A 17,701-nucleotide genomic window follows, 5' to 3' on the forward strand; every position below is an offset into this window, starting at 1 on the left:
TTTGGGTTTATGTGTCGCAAGCTTTCTGTGGGTGATCACGGCAGGGTGGGGTCTTGGAGGAGGGGGGGTGAGGCCGGTGACTGGAAAAGAAGTGCTGTTCCCTGGCACCCGGGGTCCCGTCCCTGTGACTTGAGGCTGCGACCAAGACACGACCCTCTGCAGATCAGGGACTTCACGAAAGAGAAACCTCCGTGCATTCCAAAAGCCACAGACTTTGCACACTGCCCTGGGGGGAGTGGGTCTACTGGTCCAAAGGGTTAATGGAAATTACAGTGGTTTCCGTGTACCCTGATTCACCGTGTCACTTACACAGTAAAACTCGCATAATTCTGATCTGTATAAATTGTATAATTGCCTAAATCGTACATCTGCTCAAGTCCTGTTCAAGAGTTTATATTCTATGCAAGTTTGACATAACTCACACTTTGTAGAAGGCACATTAAATGTATGGTCCCGACTGATTAAATGTATGATCCTTTAAGTGAGGTTTACTGTAATAATAAGCCTTGCATTTGATATAGTGCCTTATAGAGTCGTCGAGACATCTCAAAGAGATTCACAGGATATCCTGTAAAGTGGATTGACTGTATTTTGTGGGTGAAACGTGGCAACCAGTTGCACAGGGCAGTGTTCCACACACAGCCATGGAGTGAGTGACCAATATTCATTTGGGGGATTGTTGGAGAAACTTACCCTCTCTACCCCCGAATAGCGCCACGGGATCTTTAACGTCTGCCTGAACAGTATCTCGGTTTAACGTCTCATCTAAACGATGGAAAATTCTCAAAACGCTGAAATCCAGCCATTTTATAAAGATTCCCGTCAGTTAAAACGAATGTGGAACTTACTTATCGTTTCTCATTTACCGGCACAAGAGAACAAATTGTCAGGACACGGCTGATTCGGCTTCTCTCCGTCACTATAAACATTGCAATTTTAGACCATTAAACCCAGGTGTAGTTCACTGGTGCCAAATTCCAGCCGTTACAATGCTGGAGGGCTCTGCCATCACATTAGCAGAGGGAGCTTTTTGTGCGCGGCAGTATTTTGCGTGCAGCAAAGTCCCCAAACAGCCATGATTGAACCTTGGGACGTCCTCCCAACGTGAAAGGCACTGTACAAATGTAATGTGTTGTTGATGTGAATGACAGATTGATCTGGAAGATCGGTGGTCAGGACACCAGAAGAAACTCCCTTTTCTTTTCAAGTAGTATTCCGAGATCTTTAATGTCTCCTGAGGACGTAGCAGATTGGAACTTAGTTTAATTTCTCCGACACCATAAGGCGCACCTCGTCATTGCCCTGGAGTGTCAGTCCCAGGCTGTGAACTCAATTCCCAAATTGAGTCTTAAAACCACAACTTAACTGACCCGAGGGCGAGAGTGATTCTATTCCAAGCTGTATTGGACACCTGTGTTGAAGCGATCACACAGAGGCCAGGTGTGTTGCAATGTCATTGACTGTAACGTTTAACAAAACACAAAAGACCCCCCCCGACTGCTGGGATCTCAGGGTCTTCCTCGTTGAATGCGCCGAGAAGAGAAGAGAAACGCAACCGTCACCGTGGTAATGTACCTCCCTGAGGATCCCCGGTTTGTTTAGCAGCACAATGTGACGGAAGGACATAACAAATAATTGTTTGCTAAATCTTTTGGTGCTGTTTAAGCAAAGGGCGTGTTGCAATTCAAGCGTCATGGGAGTAGTTCTCCCGTCGGTTACCTAGCACCGAAGTGAAAGGATAAAGCCGCCAGCCACCTCGAGCCAAGTCTGACCCCCACGTTGGCTCAGGTGACGAGGCCTGAATAAAGCAGAGGGATCAGGCAGAGCCGTGAAGGACGCGCAGGGAGATTGCTGCTGTCGGCTGCTCCGGCCAGGCACTGCCCACTGCTTGTCGCCTGAGGAGGTGAGTACTGCTGCTCTCTACCTGGTCTACGGTTAATGTTTTTTATGGCTACAATGGCATTCTTTAAGACAAAAGTTTTATTGAATGATTTTTTTTGCACTTGGAAGAATCAGCCTCGAATAACTGAACTGACCCCAATGCAGTGATTTTCCCCTCCCCTTTCATTGGTTGCCAATGGAATCTATTCATCAAAATCGCCTCATAAACCCGGTGACTATTGTCTTGTCGTTCATAGATGTGTAAAATATTACTTTCCCTTTAGACTTCTCCCTTTGTCAATCCGATCGATGTTGGTCACATTCCAACACCCGACCTTCTGTTCACACCTCAGCACTCTCCCGGCACACTGAAGTGTCAAATTCAACCCATTATAATGTAGATCATCGCGCTCAGCCCTTGGTACAGAATCCTTAACCTCGGGACACTGATTAGCTAATGGATTTGGTTTCAACCTTCTCAAAGATCTCTTATTCTCAGATTTCCTTCCCCCATTAATGAATGGCCCCGACTTGAGCTCAACCTGCAATTTCGCCTGGAAAATACACAGTCACCACACAGTACAGGTGTGTCGGCCTGGCTCAGTGGTAGCACACTCGCTGAATCAGAAGGCTGTGGGTTCAAGCCCCATGTCGGGACTTGGAATCATGTCACCTCAGCTGACTCTCCCAACGTGGCATTGGGTGTGTTGCATTGTCAGAGGTGCCGTCCTTCGGAGGAGACGTTAAACCAAGGTCCCATCTGCCTGTTCAGGTGGATGTTATTTGAAAAGAGCTGCCACGTTTCACCCACTGGATATTCACTTTACAGTATATCCTGTGAAGCGCTTTGAGATGTGGTGATGACGTGATAAAGAGCTATTATCAAATCCAAGGATTATTATGATGATTAAATCCAGTCCATAATCTTGCCACCGCTCGCCATTGCTGTCTCCTTCCAATGCCCTCTCAGCAGTCAACCAATTGCTTGTTCCTCGCTCCCTCCATCCGTGCCTGCCCTCTCAGTCACTACACCCTACCCTCTCCCCCACCCTGCCCTTGCTCCCTTCTCTGCTGCCTTGAAAATCCCTCTTGAAAACACCTTTTGGACTGTGCATTTGGTCAACACCCTTAAATTCCTCTACCTCCCCCACCCCACCACACACACTCCTCCTACTACTGCTCAGGAATCCCCACTGTTATTTGTGCAACGCTTTGACTGGTGCATCCTACGTGAAAAAGCACAAATGTAAGTCTTGCTTGTTGCTCATTCAACTGCAAATGATTTCCCCTGCCCTCCCTATAAGAGCACTGTGGGTTTTTTTTGCCCCGCATCTCCCTTCACTGTGTGCGTGGATGCAATGCAAAACGATCTCACTCAACTCTTAACGTAAGTGTGTATCTGTGTGTGTGTGGGTGTGTGTAGGGTCGAGATTTAGTGGCAAAAGCCCAATTCCAGCCAGAGCTTGAGACAGACCAACCTCCACCCCCCTCCCTCCCGGGAGAAAGGCAGGAAATAGCTGGGATTAAACACAACTGGGAAGAAAACATACGGCTAACTGACCATCAGAGCCTCGCAGCCTCTTACCCCCCCCACACCACCCCGAATGAAGGCAACATCGCAGGGCTACTCCTAGCCACGCAGCAGTAGGAAAAGAGCCTTCACTTAAACCTCCTGAAAACCAAACGCAAGTGACCTGGAAACAGTAAGTTGTTTTGCAATTGGAGAAACGACCTGAAAAATCAGTGAGCAGGAAGGGGGGGAGGGAGGGAGCAGAGAGAAAGAGAGAGACGAACAGTATTTCTCTGTGTTGAATGTCAGCCTTGACTCAGTTGGTTGCACTCTGTTGCCCCTGCAGGCCTGTGAGGATTGAAGGTTGTGGGTTCAAGCCCCCAAGGGTAGGAACTTTGAGTTCGTGGCTCTATACTGACTCACTGAGTTCTGCAGCACTGAAGGGAACTGTTAAGTTTAACTGTTGAACTAATAATACTTGCATTTAATATAACGCCTTTTCAAATCTTCGAGACGTCTCAAAGCCCTTCGCAGTACATACCGTAAAGTGAATTGACTGTCTACTTTGTGGGCGAAACGCGGCAGCCAATTGCGCACGGTAGCGTCCCACGAACAGTCGTGGATTGAGTGACCCAATTCTTTTCCTACGGCATTATTACCCTCGGAAAAGCCGACCCGCCAATCGACTAACAACCGGGTTCCTACATGTTCTGACAAAGGGTCGTGGACCCGAAACGTTGACTCACTTTTCTTTCTCCATAGATGCTGCCTGACCTGCTGACTGTTCCCGGTGACTTCTGTTTTTGTTTGCTGTATACTGCTGGGTGAACAGAGGCCTGCGGAGTAAGGAAACTTGCCCAACGTTTCGCCCTGCCCAGGAATCGAACCCAGGTCCTCTTGCTTGCGAGGCGAGTATGCTAACCACTAAGCTACGCGACTCCACACGCTTAACAGCTACAGTAGCTAGTAAGCGCTACGAGATGCTGCGCTGGGTCGAAGGGTGCTATATAAATACAAGTTGTTGTTGTCGGGGGAGCTCTGTCTGACAAAACTGAGATCCTTTTCTGCCTCGTTCTGTCTGGTGGAGGTTTACGATAATAATAATAATACGTGCGTTTGATACCAGGGCCTTATCGCAGCTTTGAGACCTCTCGCAGGATTTTACTGTGAAGTGCAGTTACTGTGGGTCTTGTGGGTGAATGCGGCAGCCGATTTGCGCACAGCAATGCCGCACAAGCAGCAGGGAAGTGAGCTTTTTTTGTTTGGTCCCCGGAAGATAAAAGGGAAAATGGGAAAAGTTAAAGTCAATGGCACTTTGGAAACTTAGAGTCACAGGAAGGAAGGAAGACTTTACATTTATATAGCGCCTTTCATATTGGGAGGATGTCTTAACGTGCTTCCACAGTGCTGAATGGGCACCCAACTGGGGGAGAGAGCCGAGAGGGGTGGGGAGAGGTTTTGAGATGTCTCTCAAAGCACTTCGCAGGAAATACTGCAAAGCGTAGTGACTGTATTTTGTGGGAGAAACACGGCAGCCAATTGAGGCGATAAGGCGCTACATCAAATGCAAGGATTATTATTATTATAAATATTATTATTATTCTAGAGCCCCTATTGTTAACGGTAGCAGTCGCTGTTGGTAACGGGCAACACAGCGCATGCTGACTGACTGCTACCATAAAGTCCGGGGTGACCTCGCTCTGGGATATCAAACATCCTCCACATGTACATAGAATTACTTCATCAATATATCACCAGAAACTGTAGGAGTCTTTGATAAAGAAGCCTCAGTAATCTACCTCAGGGCGAATGTTTGGGGGAGGCGGGGAGGAGAGCTTGACTGAGATCCAAGGTAAGAGAACATCGAAGAGAGGTTTCTTCATGTAGGTACTGAAATCCAAATGATCTGTAAATCACGGTAGACAGAATACATAAAGATAAATAACCCTTGTGTTTGATGTAGCGTCTTATCATGTCTTCCAGACGTCTCAAAGGGACTCCACAGAATATACTGTGCAGTGAATCGACGGTGTATTTTGTGGGCGAAATGCTTCATCTGCCTTTGCAGAGTTTCGGGACAAATCTCCTGGAGTTAGGAAGCTGTTCCATCCGAACAATGCCATACGCCATCACCGGGGGTGTCCCCGTCCACCTGACAGTAACAGTGAGGGCTGCAGTTGGCAGGAAGCGAGGAACATTATGGAGTAGGGTTACCAAGGAGACAGATGCATGAGGTTGTTGGGGCGAGGGAGGGAGGTACAAGTGGCATGTCTCTCTCTCTCGCCTCTCAACCAGGGTCCTAATGCTCATTGAAAGCGCGGACGAAGAACTAAGTGGGAGCTTGGGGATATTTGGGTGGAAGTGGGGGGGGAATATTTGTGTTTTTACAGCTCGGTTTTGCCAGGTGTGTAGCGACTAGTGCCCATCCCCAGAGCCACAGAAACAAAAGAGTCTGTGCGTCTGGTATATCCGTGTGTGTATATCGTGGAGTCCCGTTGTGCAGTGGTTAACACGCTTACCTCGCAAGCGAGAGGACCCTGGGTTTGATTCCTGGGCACGGCGAAACCCTCAGCAAGTTTCCTACCTCCACACACCTGTTTGCTCCAGCAGTACCTAGGAACCTGGATGTTAGTCGATTGGCGGGTTGCTTTTCCGGGGTAATAATCCCTCATAAAAATATATTTTTAAAATCGGGTCACTCAATCCACGACTGTTTGTGGGGCTCTGCAGTGCGCGGTTCACTGCTGCGACTCGCCCACAAAATGTACAGTGAATTCGCTTTGCAATATACTCTGTGAAGCTCTTTGAGACGTCTCAACAACAACAACAAAAAAATTACATTTGTTATAGCGCCTTTCACGTCGGGAGGACGCCTCGAGGCGTTGGACAGGCACAGTGTCTGACCTATCACGTCTCAAAGACATGATGGGGCGCTATATCAAATGCAAGGATTATTATATAAATTCAGAACAAAATCTGTGGAAACACAACTTCAGTGAGTGAGTGTGTGGAACAGACAGTGGGAGCAAAAAGTGTTGTTTGTTTCAAGAACCAAATTACATAGAATTCTGCTAGAAAATAATATCCGGGGATACAGTGTATAGTTTGGGCCACATGTCAAGTGACTGCCAGGATGGTGGAAGGCAAACTAGGTGGACCTTGGTCTTCTTTCACCAGCAAATGCTTACGTTATCTGAGCTGGTAAGCAATGAGCACTAGGACCCCGCAAATTGCAAGAGGACAGGGTCTTGTATCTCCCTTCTGCTCTGGGGGGATTTAAGTTAATCCTTGGTGAAGTGGGCGAGTCAGAGAAAGAGAAAGAGCGAGAGAGAGAGAGTGCTGAAGGAGGGGAGGATTTCTCCGTCTCTTGCCTCCTGCAGGCTGAGCAGCTGCAATCAGGAGTGGGGAGAAGGAGAGGGTCAGAAAGAGAAAGGAACAAAAGGCAGAGAAGAAGGGAACTTCTGCAACTAGCAGATCTGATACAACAACGCCGACAAATTGCATTTGTATAGCACCTTTCACGGCGGGAGGACAGCCCAAGGCGCTGGGTCCTGATGAGGAGAGAGAGAGCGAGAGTACAGACAGACAGACAGGGAGATAAGGCATAAGGATGTGCATTTTTACAGTCCTATAACATCGAACTGTCTCAAAGCGCTTCTCGGTTACTGCAAAATGTACTTTTGGAGGCACCTGACCAAGTTGTGGTCGGTCAAAGTGTATTGATCCCTGGAGGAGCTGATCGATTGCTGGTGGGGCTGCTCGGAGAGAGATACCTCCGTTGGCTGTGTTTCCCCTCCGCCCGTCAATGGTTTCGCGATGAGCTCTTCAGGGGAGATTGCGGCTGAGGGCGAGGGCAAGCTGGAAGCCGTGATCCAGGTAAAAGCACCAGTGCCAAACGGCTTTATAGTCATAGTCATTGCACCCCATCGCCCCAGAGAATGGACTGAATGGAATTTAGGGCATTTGAGCAATTAAAATCTTTCATCCTTTCCCAGGTCATCGTCTCCATATACCACAAGGGTGGTCCTAGCTGGACAAGCAATGGATAGCTTGCCAGGCAGTACTCTCAATAATAATAATAATAATAATAATAATAATCCTTGCATTTGATATAGCGCTTTTCACGTCGGGAGGACGTCCCAAAGCGCTTCACAGTACACACTGTAAAGTGAATTGACTGTATATTTGTGGGCGAACGCGGCAGCCAATTGCGCACAGCAATGTCCCACAAACAGTCGTAGATTGAAAATGACCAATTTATTATTGTTTTTGGTTTTGGAGGGATTATTATTAGGCTCTGTGTGGAGTAAGGAAACTTGCCCAAGGTTTCGCCCTCTGCCTGGAATGGCCTCAATGGCAAGCTACGCGGTTTTAGCTGGTTAGCCTCCAGCAATTCTCCCTAACGCACACTCTGGGGTACCCCCGCCCCGAGCCTTGGCTCTCGCCGACTTGCGCTTTTATAATCTCCGAAACCCGGTAAGCAGGGTGCATCCCTCCGGGGGGAGAGAGTGCGCATTCCGTTTCCAGGTACGGGGCAATTTCTACACACTAATCTGGAGCGAGGACCCAGGAGTAAGTCAGGGGAAACCGGAGGCCGTTGTGCAAACACGGGATGTATTATGCTCCATGTGTAATCTTGTGCGTACAAACAAAATAACAGGTGCCTTTGATTGCGCCATTAATCAGTGAGAGGGATCGGTTGTCAATAACTTGATTAATAAATCCCTTTACTGGGTTGTTAATTACATAATTCAAACCACCTGGAGTTCCTTCCTAACACACGCGTTTACACAACGGTTCACAATTCAACTCTGTTGGCGCACATTTTCCACGTGATGTATGATTAATCCCCCAAATCAGATTTTTTTTTTAATCCTTTCTCCGTGGTTCGGGTGATGGGGAAGGGGGAACGACCCAGGTCTTAAAGGGTTAAATTCTGAGGACAAGTAGCGTAAACTTGGCTTCTATTCCCTTGAGTTTAGAAGGCTGAGGGTGATCTGATTTGAGGTGGTTAACATGATAACGAGATTCCATAGGGTACCTACAGAGAAACTATTTCCTCTGGTGGGGGAATCCAGAACAAGGGGGCATCACCTTAACCTCGGAGCCAGGCCATTTAGGAATGAAATCAGGAGGCAGTTTTTCACACAAAGGTCAGTGGAAATCTGGAACTCCTTCCCCCAAAAGGCTGTGGATGCTGAATCCATTCAAATGTTCAAGAACTGAGGTGGATAGATATTTGTTAGGTCAGGGTATCCAGGGATACATACGGTGGGTATTTATATTTAAGGTACAGATCAACCATGATATCGCAGAGTGGTGGAACAGGCTCGAGGTCCTGAATGGCCAATTCCTGTTCCTATGAATTGGCGCAGAATCAATACAGCGACAGATCTGAGATGGAAGCTGGCCGGCACTGGGGAGGGAACCAGTGTCTGTTGGGAAGGTGGGAGATTTTGGAAAGGACCAGGGCTCTGGCGTTCCAATCTGCGGGGAAGACACTGAGCTTGGAATTGATTTGCGTCTCTCGCTTTCTCTCTCTCCCCCGACAGACGCTAGAGGAGACGGTGAGGAGTGCGGGCAGCCAGGGGGGCTTCAGGATTCGTGGTGACGCTGAGGATTCGACACCGACCTGTCTCTCCGCCAAAATCCGAGAAATCGTCACCAGGAACTTAACAGAGGATCAAAGCACAGGTGAGGGGGAGCATGGGGTGGGAGCGTGGGGTTGGGGGAGCTTGGGATAGGAGGGGGAGTATGGAGGGAAGGGGAAGAGGAGCGGAGTGTGGTGGAGGGGAGAGTAAGTAAGTAGACATAAGACAAGGACCTCCTATTTCAGATGACTGAAAAATAGCCATTGGTCATTCATATATATGACGATATTGGGGGTGGGGAAAGGACATTACGCCCAGTGTCCTGGCCGGCAATCCTCCCGTCACAACAACAACTTGCATTTCTATAGCCCCCTCCCTCACTCAGGGTAGCTTTGAGCGAAGTGTCTGTTGCCTTTGCTTACAGAATCTCTGGTAGTGATCACTTGGCAATAATTGTCTATGAAACAATGTAAACGGTTGCAGTTCGTATCGCTTCTACGATGTCAGAACTTTCTGATGTTGTGGGAGCCGCGAGGATTGTAAGTTCTTTTCTCCTCTCTCGCTGAACTCGGGCAGTTAAGTTGTTGACATCTTCCCGTGTTCACAGCCTCGTCTCCGAATATGACGTCCGTGCTGCCACTTCAGGAAGAGAATCGGATCCTGCAGCAGGAGCTCTCTCGGGTCGAGGACCTTCTGGCTCAAAGCCGAGCCGAGAGAGATGAGCTCGCCATTAAATACAACGCCATCAGTGAGCGGGTAGGTGATTCCCCTCTCCTTCTCCTCCTTCCCCGCTCCCCTCCCCTTCATGGAAATCCCAGAGATGGACTGTTGGAATGGAATTTGCACTCTCTCCCCTGGAGGGACACATTAATTCCAGAAAGCATTAGGCACAGGTTGGCAAAAGCCAAGGTTTGGAGACCCCAGAGTGTGTGTTGACGTAACTGTTGGAGTCATTGTTTTCTGGACGACGTGATGGGAGGGTGTTAGGGTGGCTGTGTCTGGAAGGATGAGAACAAATGGGCAGAAGGACCTTCTTCATCCAAGCTCTCTTGGGAGCAAATGTTGACATTTGTCCCGTGTTCACAGCCTCGTCCCCGGACATGATGTCTCACAGTGGGGTGAGATACACAGGCTGTGTGTAACAGGAGGCGCAGATAAAGAAAGCATTGAGAACAAACTAGCAAGAGCCTGAGAGGATAACTGTGTGTTGGGAGACTTTGTGAGAATGGCAACTAACATGGTTTTATCCTTTGCTAATCCTGTGTGAAGGGCACTGTGTTTAATGGGAGTAGTTGTTGTTGTGATGGTGTTGGTGAGGATCACTCTCTGGCTCACTGTTTAGCACTGGACCTTGTTGGGCTGAGCTTACAAATTCAACCGAGCAGAAGGAAGGGGCAGGAGAGCTGAGTGGAGGAGTGGAGGGTCCGGGCAGGAGATGATGGAGGGCATTGCTGAGGCAGTAGAGGTGCTGCGCTGCTCTCCGCACGTCATTGCCAAGAGAACCTTCCAACAGCGACTGTCCCAGGAGCCGACTGCAGGCACACACGGGCAGAGTCCAACACTGTGGTCAAGACACGGTGGGGATTCACAAAGGCTCAGCTTCAGTGACAAAGGAAGTGGTGGCAGGCGCCCAAAGAGCTGTGTCCAAACACGTCCCGGATTAGCATTGTGCGCTAACGTGTTCCAACCTGCCCTGAAATCGAGTTAAGCTGCGGGGTCCTAGGGATTACTTACCTCCTGGGTCTGAGGCGTCGGACGTGTAGGTATCAGCTTGGCTCAGTCAGCCGTGCTCTCGCTTGGCGGGTCAGGTGAGATCGCTGGTTCACGTGGCGTATTGTGAAGCAGGGCTGACAGGTTAGGCTGACGCTCCAGTGCAGCACTGGGGGAGGCAGAGGTGCTGTCCCTCGGGCGAGATTTTAAACCGAGCTTCCGTCAAGGCTGCTCAGGTGGACATTAAAGATCCAGCGGCACGATTTTGAAAAGAGAAGGGAGTGTCTTCCGCCCGGTGTCCAGGCCGTTGGCTTTGACATAGTTTGGCGGTCGCTTGACATGTCGTGTCCCAAACTATATGCTGCTTCCCCAGATATTATTTTCTAGTAGAAATCTATCTAAATTGTTCTTGAAACAAACAATATATAAACCTGTGTACCTCTCTCTCTCTCTCTCTCTGTCTCTCCACTATGGGGCCTGTGTCCTCCTGTCCACCCAAACCGCAGCTCACGTTAACCAGTGGAATTTTGGCCGCTATGACTACAGTTGCTAGGGTCAGTTATGTTATAGCAGAGGCATTGTAACTGTGGGGGTGGGGGGGAAGGCCTGAGGCAAGGGGTGGGGGGTGAAATGGGAAGCAGGACTAGACATGGAGACAACAGTAACAATAACAGTAAGGACCCCATTATTTTCCTCTCCAGATTTCTCCGTCGGTGCCTCTTTGTTGTGTGGGGCTCCTCGGGTGTACGTTGCTTTCTATACATGCCGGAGAGTTAGAGCGGGCTTATAGTTAAGTATTAAGCTGGTGAATGGGCTTCTCACACGTGTTTGAGCGGAGAACAAAAGTGATGAGTGTCTGCAGGAGGCCAGGCTTGATCTCGCTCTCTCATGTGTCTCCTCCCTGCACAGCCAACCCTCTCACTCGCTCGCTGCTTACTTCACGTATTCATTTCTTTTCTCCTCCTCCCACTGCGCTCTCTCTCTTTTCTCTATCGGAGCTTTTCTGTTGTTGGCCTCAATTTTTGATAACTATCAAAGGGGAGCCTCCATTGAGGAGCAGTGTTTATCTTACAAACTGAGAGTTGTTAGGATGCGGAATGCCCTGCCCTCAACATCCTTCAAGAACGCACTAGATAAATATCCAAAAAGGAGCCATTTGCAAGTGTACGGAGAGCGGGAAGGGAGGGGGGGGGGGGGGGGGGGGTGGAGAGGGAGGGGGGAGGTAGGTAACCAGGTCTGAATGGATTCCTCCATTTCAAAAAAAATTATAAATAAATAATAAATATTAATGATTTAGTCAATCCACGACTGTTTGTGGGACGCTGCTGTACGCAATTTGCTGTTGCACTTCGGCCACAAAATACACAGTCAATCCACTTTACAGTAGATATTTTGTGAAGGGCTTTGAGACTTGCAGACGTGATAAGGAGCTGTATCAAATGCAAGGATTATTAGTATTATTAATAAACTCTGTGAGGCACTGTGAGATGTCTCGACGACGTGATGAGACGCTGTGTCAGATGCAAGCATTCTTCCTATTATTATTGTAATGAGCTGGACTGGGCAGGTTTAGACTCAGGCCAGTGGGACAGTCAGAGGCTGTGGGCAAGTCTGGCCCTACACTGGGGCTGTCAGCTGCTCTTGGCTACCAGCTTCTCTGAGTGTCCAGTGTGGGACGCTTTCCCATTGCCACGGAGACTCCCGGAGTTTGCTCAAGTTATAAACGAGACCCAGGAAACGCGCAAAGTTACAACATGTCGGCTGCCCCCAAGCATGGCCTTGATCAGCCTCCCGGCAAGATTGGGGACTTTGTGAAGAGGAGAGTGGAGCGGGCAAGTCGCCAGGGGTGGGGGAAGGGATGGAGGTTAGATGGGTGTTCGGGGTGGGTGGGGGGGGGCTGGGTCCTGGGAACGGAGAATGTGTTGATGAATGTTGCCATGGAAATCGGGAGTTTGCTGGAATGAGGACGTCAAGACAAAGAGACTGGAAGGAAGCCTGACTGGAATGAACTCCCCCTCCGACCAACCAACAACCTCCTATTGTAGCATTTGCCTCTTTTAAGTAGAAAAGGCTGGAATGTGCAGTGAATTCAGCCTCATAAAGTTCACTGAGGGGGGAAGGGGGAGGAAGGGGGAGGGGAACTTTCTTTCAGTCTTCCTTCGCCCCGAGGCTGTCTCTTGTCTTAAGATTTAAGAAGATGGCGCAGGATTTGGGGGGAAAGTTTCCTAATTCCGTCTTAATTTGGAAAACTTCCTGGTCTCTTTTGAAGGACTCGCCGGAGAACTTCCGAACTGAGGCTGAATTGAAAATTTTTCCCAATCTTGAACTTCAAGGCTTTGGTCTTAAATCCGAATTCGGACCCCAGTAAAGTCCGAATTTTGTTTCGGTGGCTGGTGTGCAGCGGGTACGGGGGGGGGGGAGGGAGGCTGTTTAACGAAAACAAGAACAACAAATTACATTTACACAGCGCCTTTCATGTTGGGAGGACGTCCCAAGGCGTTGGACAGTCAGGGATTTGGACCCGAGCTGCGGGTTGGGATCAGGAGGGGTGGAGGGCAGGGAGGGTGGGGGTAGGAAGGTGACCAAAGGCGCGGTCGAAGAAGAGGGTCTTGAGACGGGCCTTGAAGGAGGCGAGGGAGGGGGCGAGGCGAAGGGGCAGTGGGATGGAGTTCCAAAGGGTGGGGGCAGAGGTTGAAGGCTCTCTGTGTTAAACTCCCTCTGACCTCCCTCTCGTTTCTCTGTCACAGTTGGAGGAGTCCCTGCGCGTGAAGGGCAAAGAGGCCGTGACCAACACTGATGTGGGTATTCTCCCCGCCTCCCTCCCCCCCCCCCCCCCTGTCTGCCAATGCCCCACCCTTGAGTATTATTGTAATACCGCCACACAGCGCCTCCTGCTGGTGAAATGTGCTGCCACAGCGGCCATTGTCACTGCTGTCGCACTTGCCGGCACTTCTATTGATCCTGCAGTCGGGGTGGGGGGGGGGGGGTATACTCAGTTGCACACAACTGCTGTGCGTGCACTGCCTGGCCCGGAGAAGGCGCCGCAATGGGATTTGTGCTGAAATTTACCGAAAAATGGGACAAATTGTGACGTTCGATTGAACAACAGATCAGCTTTGTCGACGTGCATCGACTTTTGTCGCCTTGTCCCGTTGCGATAAACATCCCAAGTCGCTTCACAGGATTTCAGTAATAATAATAATAATAATAATAATGATAGTAAATCCTTACATTTGATATAGCGCCTTATCACGTGATTGACACGTCTCAAAAGCGCTTCACAGGACATCCTGTAAAGTTGAGTGACTGTATATTATTTTGTAGGCGGAATATACGGTATATATAAATATATATTATATATATATATATATAATGTATATTCAATATATTGGTGCCCAGTGGCCAATTGGTTGAGTTAACGTTGAGTGTTTCTTTGGCACAAGCTGGAACAGCCTATCAGCTGGAGCCCTGAGGGGTCCGATGGCATACACGTGAGCGAGGCGGAGCTCAGGAGGAGGTGTCAGCTGGTAAGCAATGTCTCAGTCAGTGTCAGGGGTTGTCCGCAGCTTCCTATTCAGTTCAAGGTTCAAGGACTGATTCCGCACCTCTAGTTACAGCAACGTGCTCTGTGCCTGGTATTGCATACAGGAGATTCCCAAAGCGCGGTGGTTGGAGAGCTCGTCTCGCAAGCGACATCTTCCGTAACGTGGACGGAGTGACCGAGGAGGCAGGTGTCGGACATTGTTGCGGTCGACTCACCTGCAACAGAAAATAAAATAGAAAGTTATTGTAAGAAAGAAAACACAGGGTGGGTGGGATGGGGGGGGTGTGTAACAGGACTTTGTGAACCACACCCTGTAGAAGGAGGGAGTAGGAAGTTGTTGGAGACTCAAGTGGAGGAGTACAAACATCACCAGGGGTTAATTGGGCTAAAGGGCTGTTTCCGTGCTGTACGTTCTTTGTAAATATTAATAATAATCCTTGCATTTGATAAAGCGCCTTGTCACGTCTCCGTGACGTCTCAAGCACTTCACAGGATATACTGTAAAGCGAAGTGACTGGGTATTTTGTGTGGGCGAAACGCCACATCTACTTGTCGGGGTGTTTTTCTCGAGTCTGTGCTGCGTGGCTGTCCCCGGTCACCCGGCACTGATCACCTCTGCCCACAGCTGGAACAGGCGCTGAGGCTGGAGACGGGAGAGAGGGAGCGAGAATGTCTGGAGAACAAGAGCCTGGGCCAGCAGAACGTGGAGCTGAGGCGGAGGCTGGAGGAGGAGCAGTCGTCGTACAAGCGCAAACTCCAGGCCTATCAGGAGGGCCAGCAGCGCCAGGCGCAGCTCGTGCAGAAGCTTCAAGCCAAGGTAACAGTCCTCAGCCTCAACCGGGGTAGTAATAATAATAATAATATTAATAATAAAATAATTATCCTTGCATTTGATACAGCGCCTTATTACATCACCGAGACGTCTCAAAGTGCTTGACAGGATACACTGTGAAGTGAATTGACTGTATTTTGTGGGCAGAACGGGGCAGCCGATTGTGCACAGCAGTTGTCGAGGCGACGCAACGTGCTTCACAGGACTTAACGTGGAGTGTAGTGACTGTGATTTGTAGGTGAACTGGGAGAGGGGTGGATTACACTCGGAACCTTCTTGTGAGGCAGTTGTTGGGGGTGATGGCAAGAAGGCTGAGTGAGTGAGTTGGCTGGGTGAGTGGGTGAATGCGGGACTCACGCTGTGGCTCTGCTCTGAATGGCAGGTTATTCAGTACAAAAAGAAATGTGGAGAGGTGGAGCAGCAGCTGATAGAGAAGGCCACGGAGCTGGAGGAGCACCGGCTGTCGGTAAGTGAGGGGCTGGCGTGCGCTCAGTGCTCAGACGGTGACCCAGGTAAGAGGCGCTGTATGCGGGTAAGTTATTGTTGCTTTTGTAACGTCATATCACGTGGACGAGTTACCCGACATTTGGACGTGCTTGTCTGCGCGCGAGTGCGAGCGAGCAAGAGTGCGAACCGCCGTGAAGCGTCTGCGCCTTACTGCGGGAGGGAGCTCGGCCTTAATGGCTCATCTCTGACAAAGCAGCGCTCCCACTGAAACACCAGCAAAGGACTGCAACCGTGATCGTTGTGTCCACAGAGCTCACTGGACCTCACTGACTCCCGAGACCGGCACTTGGACCAAGAACAAAGCAACGACCTGGAGAATGCCCTCATCCGGCTGGAAGAGGAACAACAGAGGTACATCGTAATCCTAATCGTCCCTGCATTCGGTACAGAGCCTTGTCACGTCACCGAGACGTCTCAAAGCACTTCACTGAAGTTTATTGTTAAGTGGTTCTGACTTTTGTGGATGAAATGGGAAGCTCAACATCACGGTAACGCAAATGGCCCCTCATCCCTGCTTTGTTAGGGGGGTGGGAAGTGGGGAATAATTGACACTTTAAGAACTAATTATGCCGCTCGTCCATCTCCCCCCCATGATGTGTGTGGGTGGGGGACGGCGACCGTGGTTGGGTTGTGTGTGGGTGGGTTGGTCAGTGACTGTACCTTACAGCGCTGTGTGTGTGTGTGTGGCAGGAGTACGGGGCTGGCCCAGGTGAACGCGATGCTGAGAGAGCAACTGGACCAGGCCAACTCCGCCAACCAGGCGCTGAGCGAGGATATCCGCAAGCTCTCCACCGACTGGACCAAAGCCAGGGATGAGCTGGAGCAGAAGGAGGTGGAATGGCGGCGAGAGGAGGAGGTAACGGTCTGATATAACTCCCACCCCCTCCCTATAATACTGAGACAGCCCACACCCCTCCTCGTAACTGATATACCCTCTCTGGAATGCTCTGATACACTCCGTGCCGTGACACTATTTTTAATGTACATTGGCTTTTTGTGTTCTTGTAGGTTTTTTCAGCAGAGAAACAATATTTCGTTTCTTTGAATAGATATCTTGTTTGTTCTCAATCTAAACTTTTAATTCCCTCTCGCCCCCTCTACCTGCCCCCTCCCTCGCTCCTCCCCCGAACCCCACCCCAACCCCACCCCACCCCCCCAACCACAGTCCTTCAACACATACTTCAGCCACGAACACAGTCGGCTGCTGAGCCTTTGGAGGCAAGTGGTGGGATTCCGACGGCAATTCTGTGAGATGAAGACGGCCAGTGAGCGGTGAGTCCTGGGGAGGGGCTGCACGGCTTCGGGGTGGGTGGGGGGTGGGGGAGAGAGATCAGAAGGGAGTGGAGTCCTGTAGTATAGTGGTAAGAGCACTCGCCTCACAAGCGAGAGGATCCGGGTTCGATCCCGGGCAGGGAGAAACGTTAGGTAAGTCTCCTTGCTTCACACGCACGCCTCTGTTTACCCAGCAGTAAGTAGGAACCCGGTTGTTAGTCGACTGGCGGATTGCTTCGGGGAATTTTTTTTAATAATAATAATAATAATTTGGTCACTCAATCCACGACTGTTTGTGGGACACTGCTCTGCACAATTGGCTGTTGCTTTTCGCCCACAAAATCTGCCGTCAATTCACTTTACAGTATGTTCTGTGAAGCGCTTTGAGACGTCTCAACAACTTGATAAGGCGCTGTATCAAATGCAAGGATTATTATCATTATTGTCTGTGTTTTTCCAGGGACCTATCGGTGATGCGCAGTGATCTGGCCAAGTCGTCGCGCACCATCCACGCTTCGTTGGTGACGCTGGGCTCTCACCTGCGGGTGACGGAGAGCAGCTCAGTGATGTCGCTGGGGCAGCAGGCAGCCGAGCGGGAGCGGCTGGAGGAGCAGCTTCGGCACCAGGTGCGGGACATGCTGCGGCTTCAGGCCCAGGCTGACCGCGAGAAGGCAGAGCACGCCGCCAGGTAAGGCCCGCTCTCTGCCCCCTCTCCCCTCTTGTGCTCTCACACCCCAAGGCTCGTGCCGTCAGCCCCATGCCTGCTCTCTTGGCCCCTCCCGGGCGGGCAGGCGGGGAGAGAGGAGGGGAGGGGTTATTTCACTGTGTGGTAGACCAACCCCTCGCAGAATGAA

General features: G+C 50.1%; 1 protein-coding gene across 1 annotated transcript in view; it reads left to right on the plus strand.

Moving 5' to 3' along the window:
• The first annotated feature begins 6,936 nt into the window (after positions 1–6,936).
• The window catches only part of LOC103187449 (rootletin), a 29,866-nt gene continuing 19,101 nt past the window's right edge, over positions 6,937–17,701 (plus strand). The window contains 9 exon segments of the mRNA XM_042343586.1: positions 6,937–7,267; positions 8,944–9,085; positions 9,590–9,738; positions 14,862–15,053; positions 15,451–15,534; positions 15,826–15,926; positions 16,266–16,431; positions 16,741–16,847; positions 17,308–17,535. Of these exon segments, the coding sequence (XP_042199520.1) occupies positions 7,208–7,267; positions 8,944–9,085; positions 9,590–9,738; positions 14,862–15,053; positions 15,451–15,534; positions 15,826–15,926; positions 16,266–16,431; positions 16,741–16,847; positions 17,308–17,535 (1,229 nt within the window). The 5' untranslated portion in view covers positions 6,937–7,207.

The sequence above is a fragment of the Callorhinchus milii genome, unplaced genomic scaffold (genome assembly GCF_018977255.1).
Source record: "Callorhinchus milii isolate IMCB2004 unplaced genomic scaffold, IMCB_Cmil_1.0 Scaffold24, whole genome shotgun sequence".
In the NCBI taxonomy this organism is placed as follows: Eukaryota; Metazoa; Chordata; class Chondrichthyes; order Chimaeriformes; family Callorhinchidae; genus Callorhinchus; species Callorhinchus milii.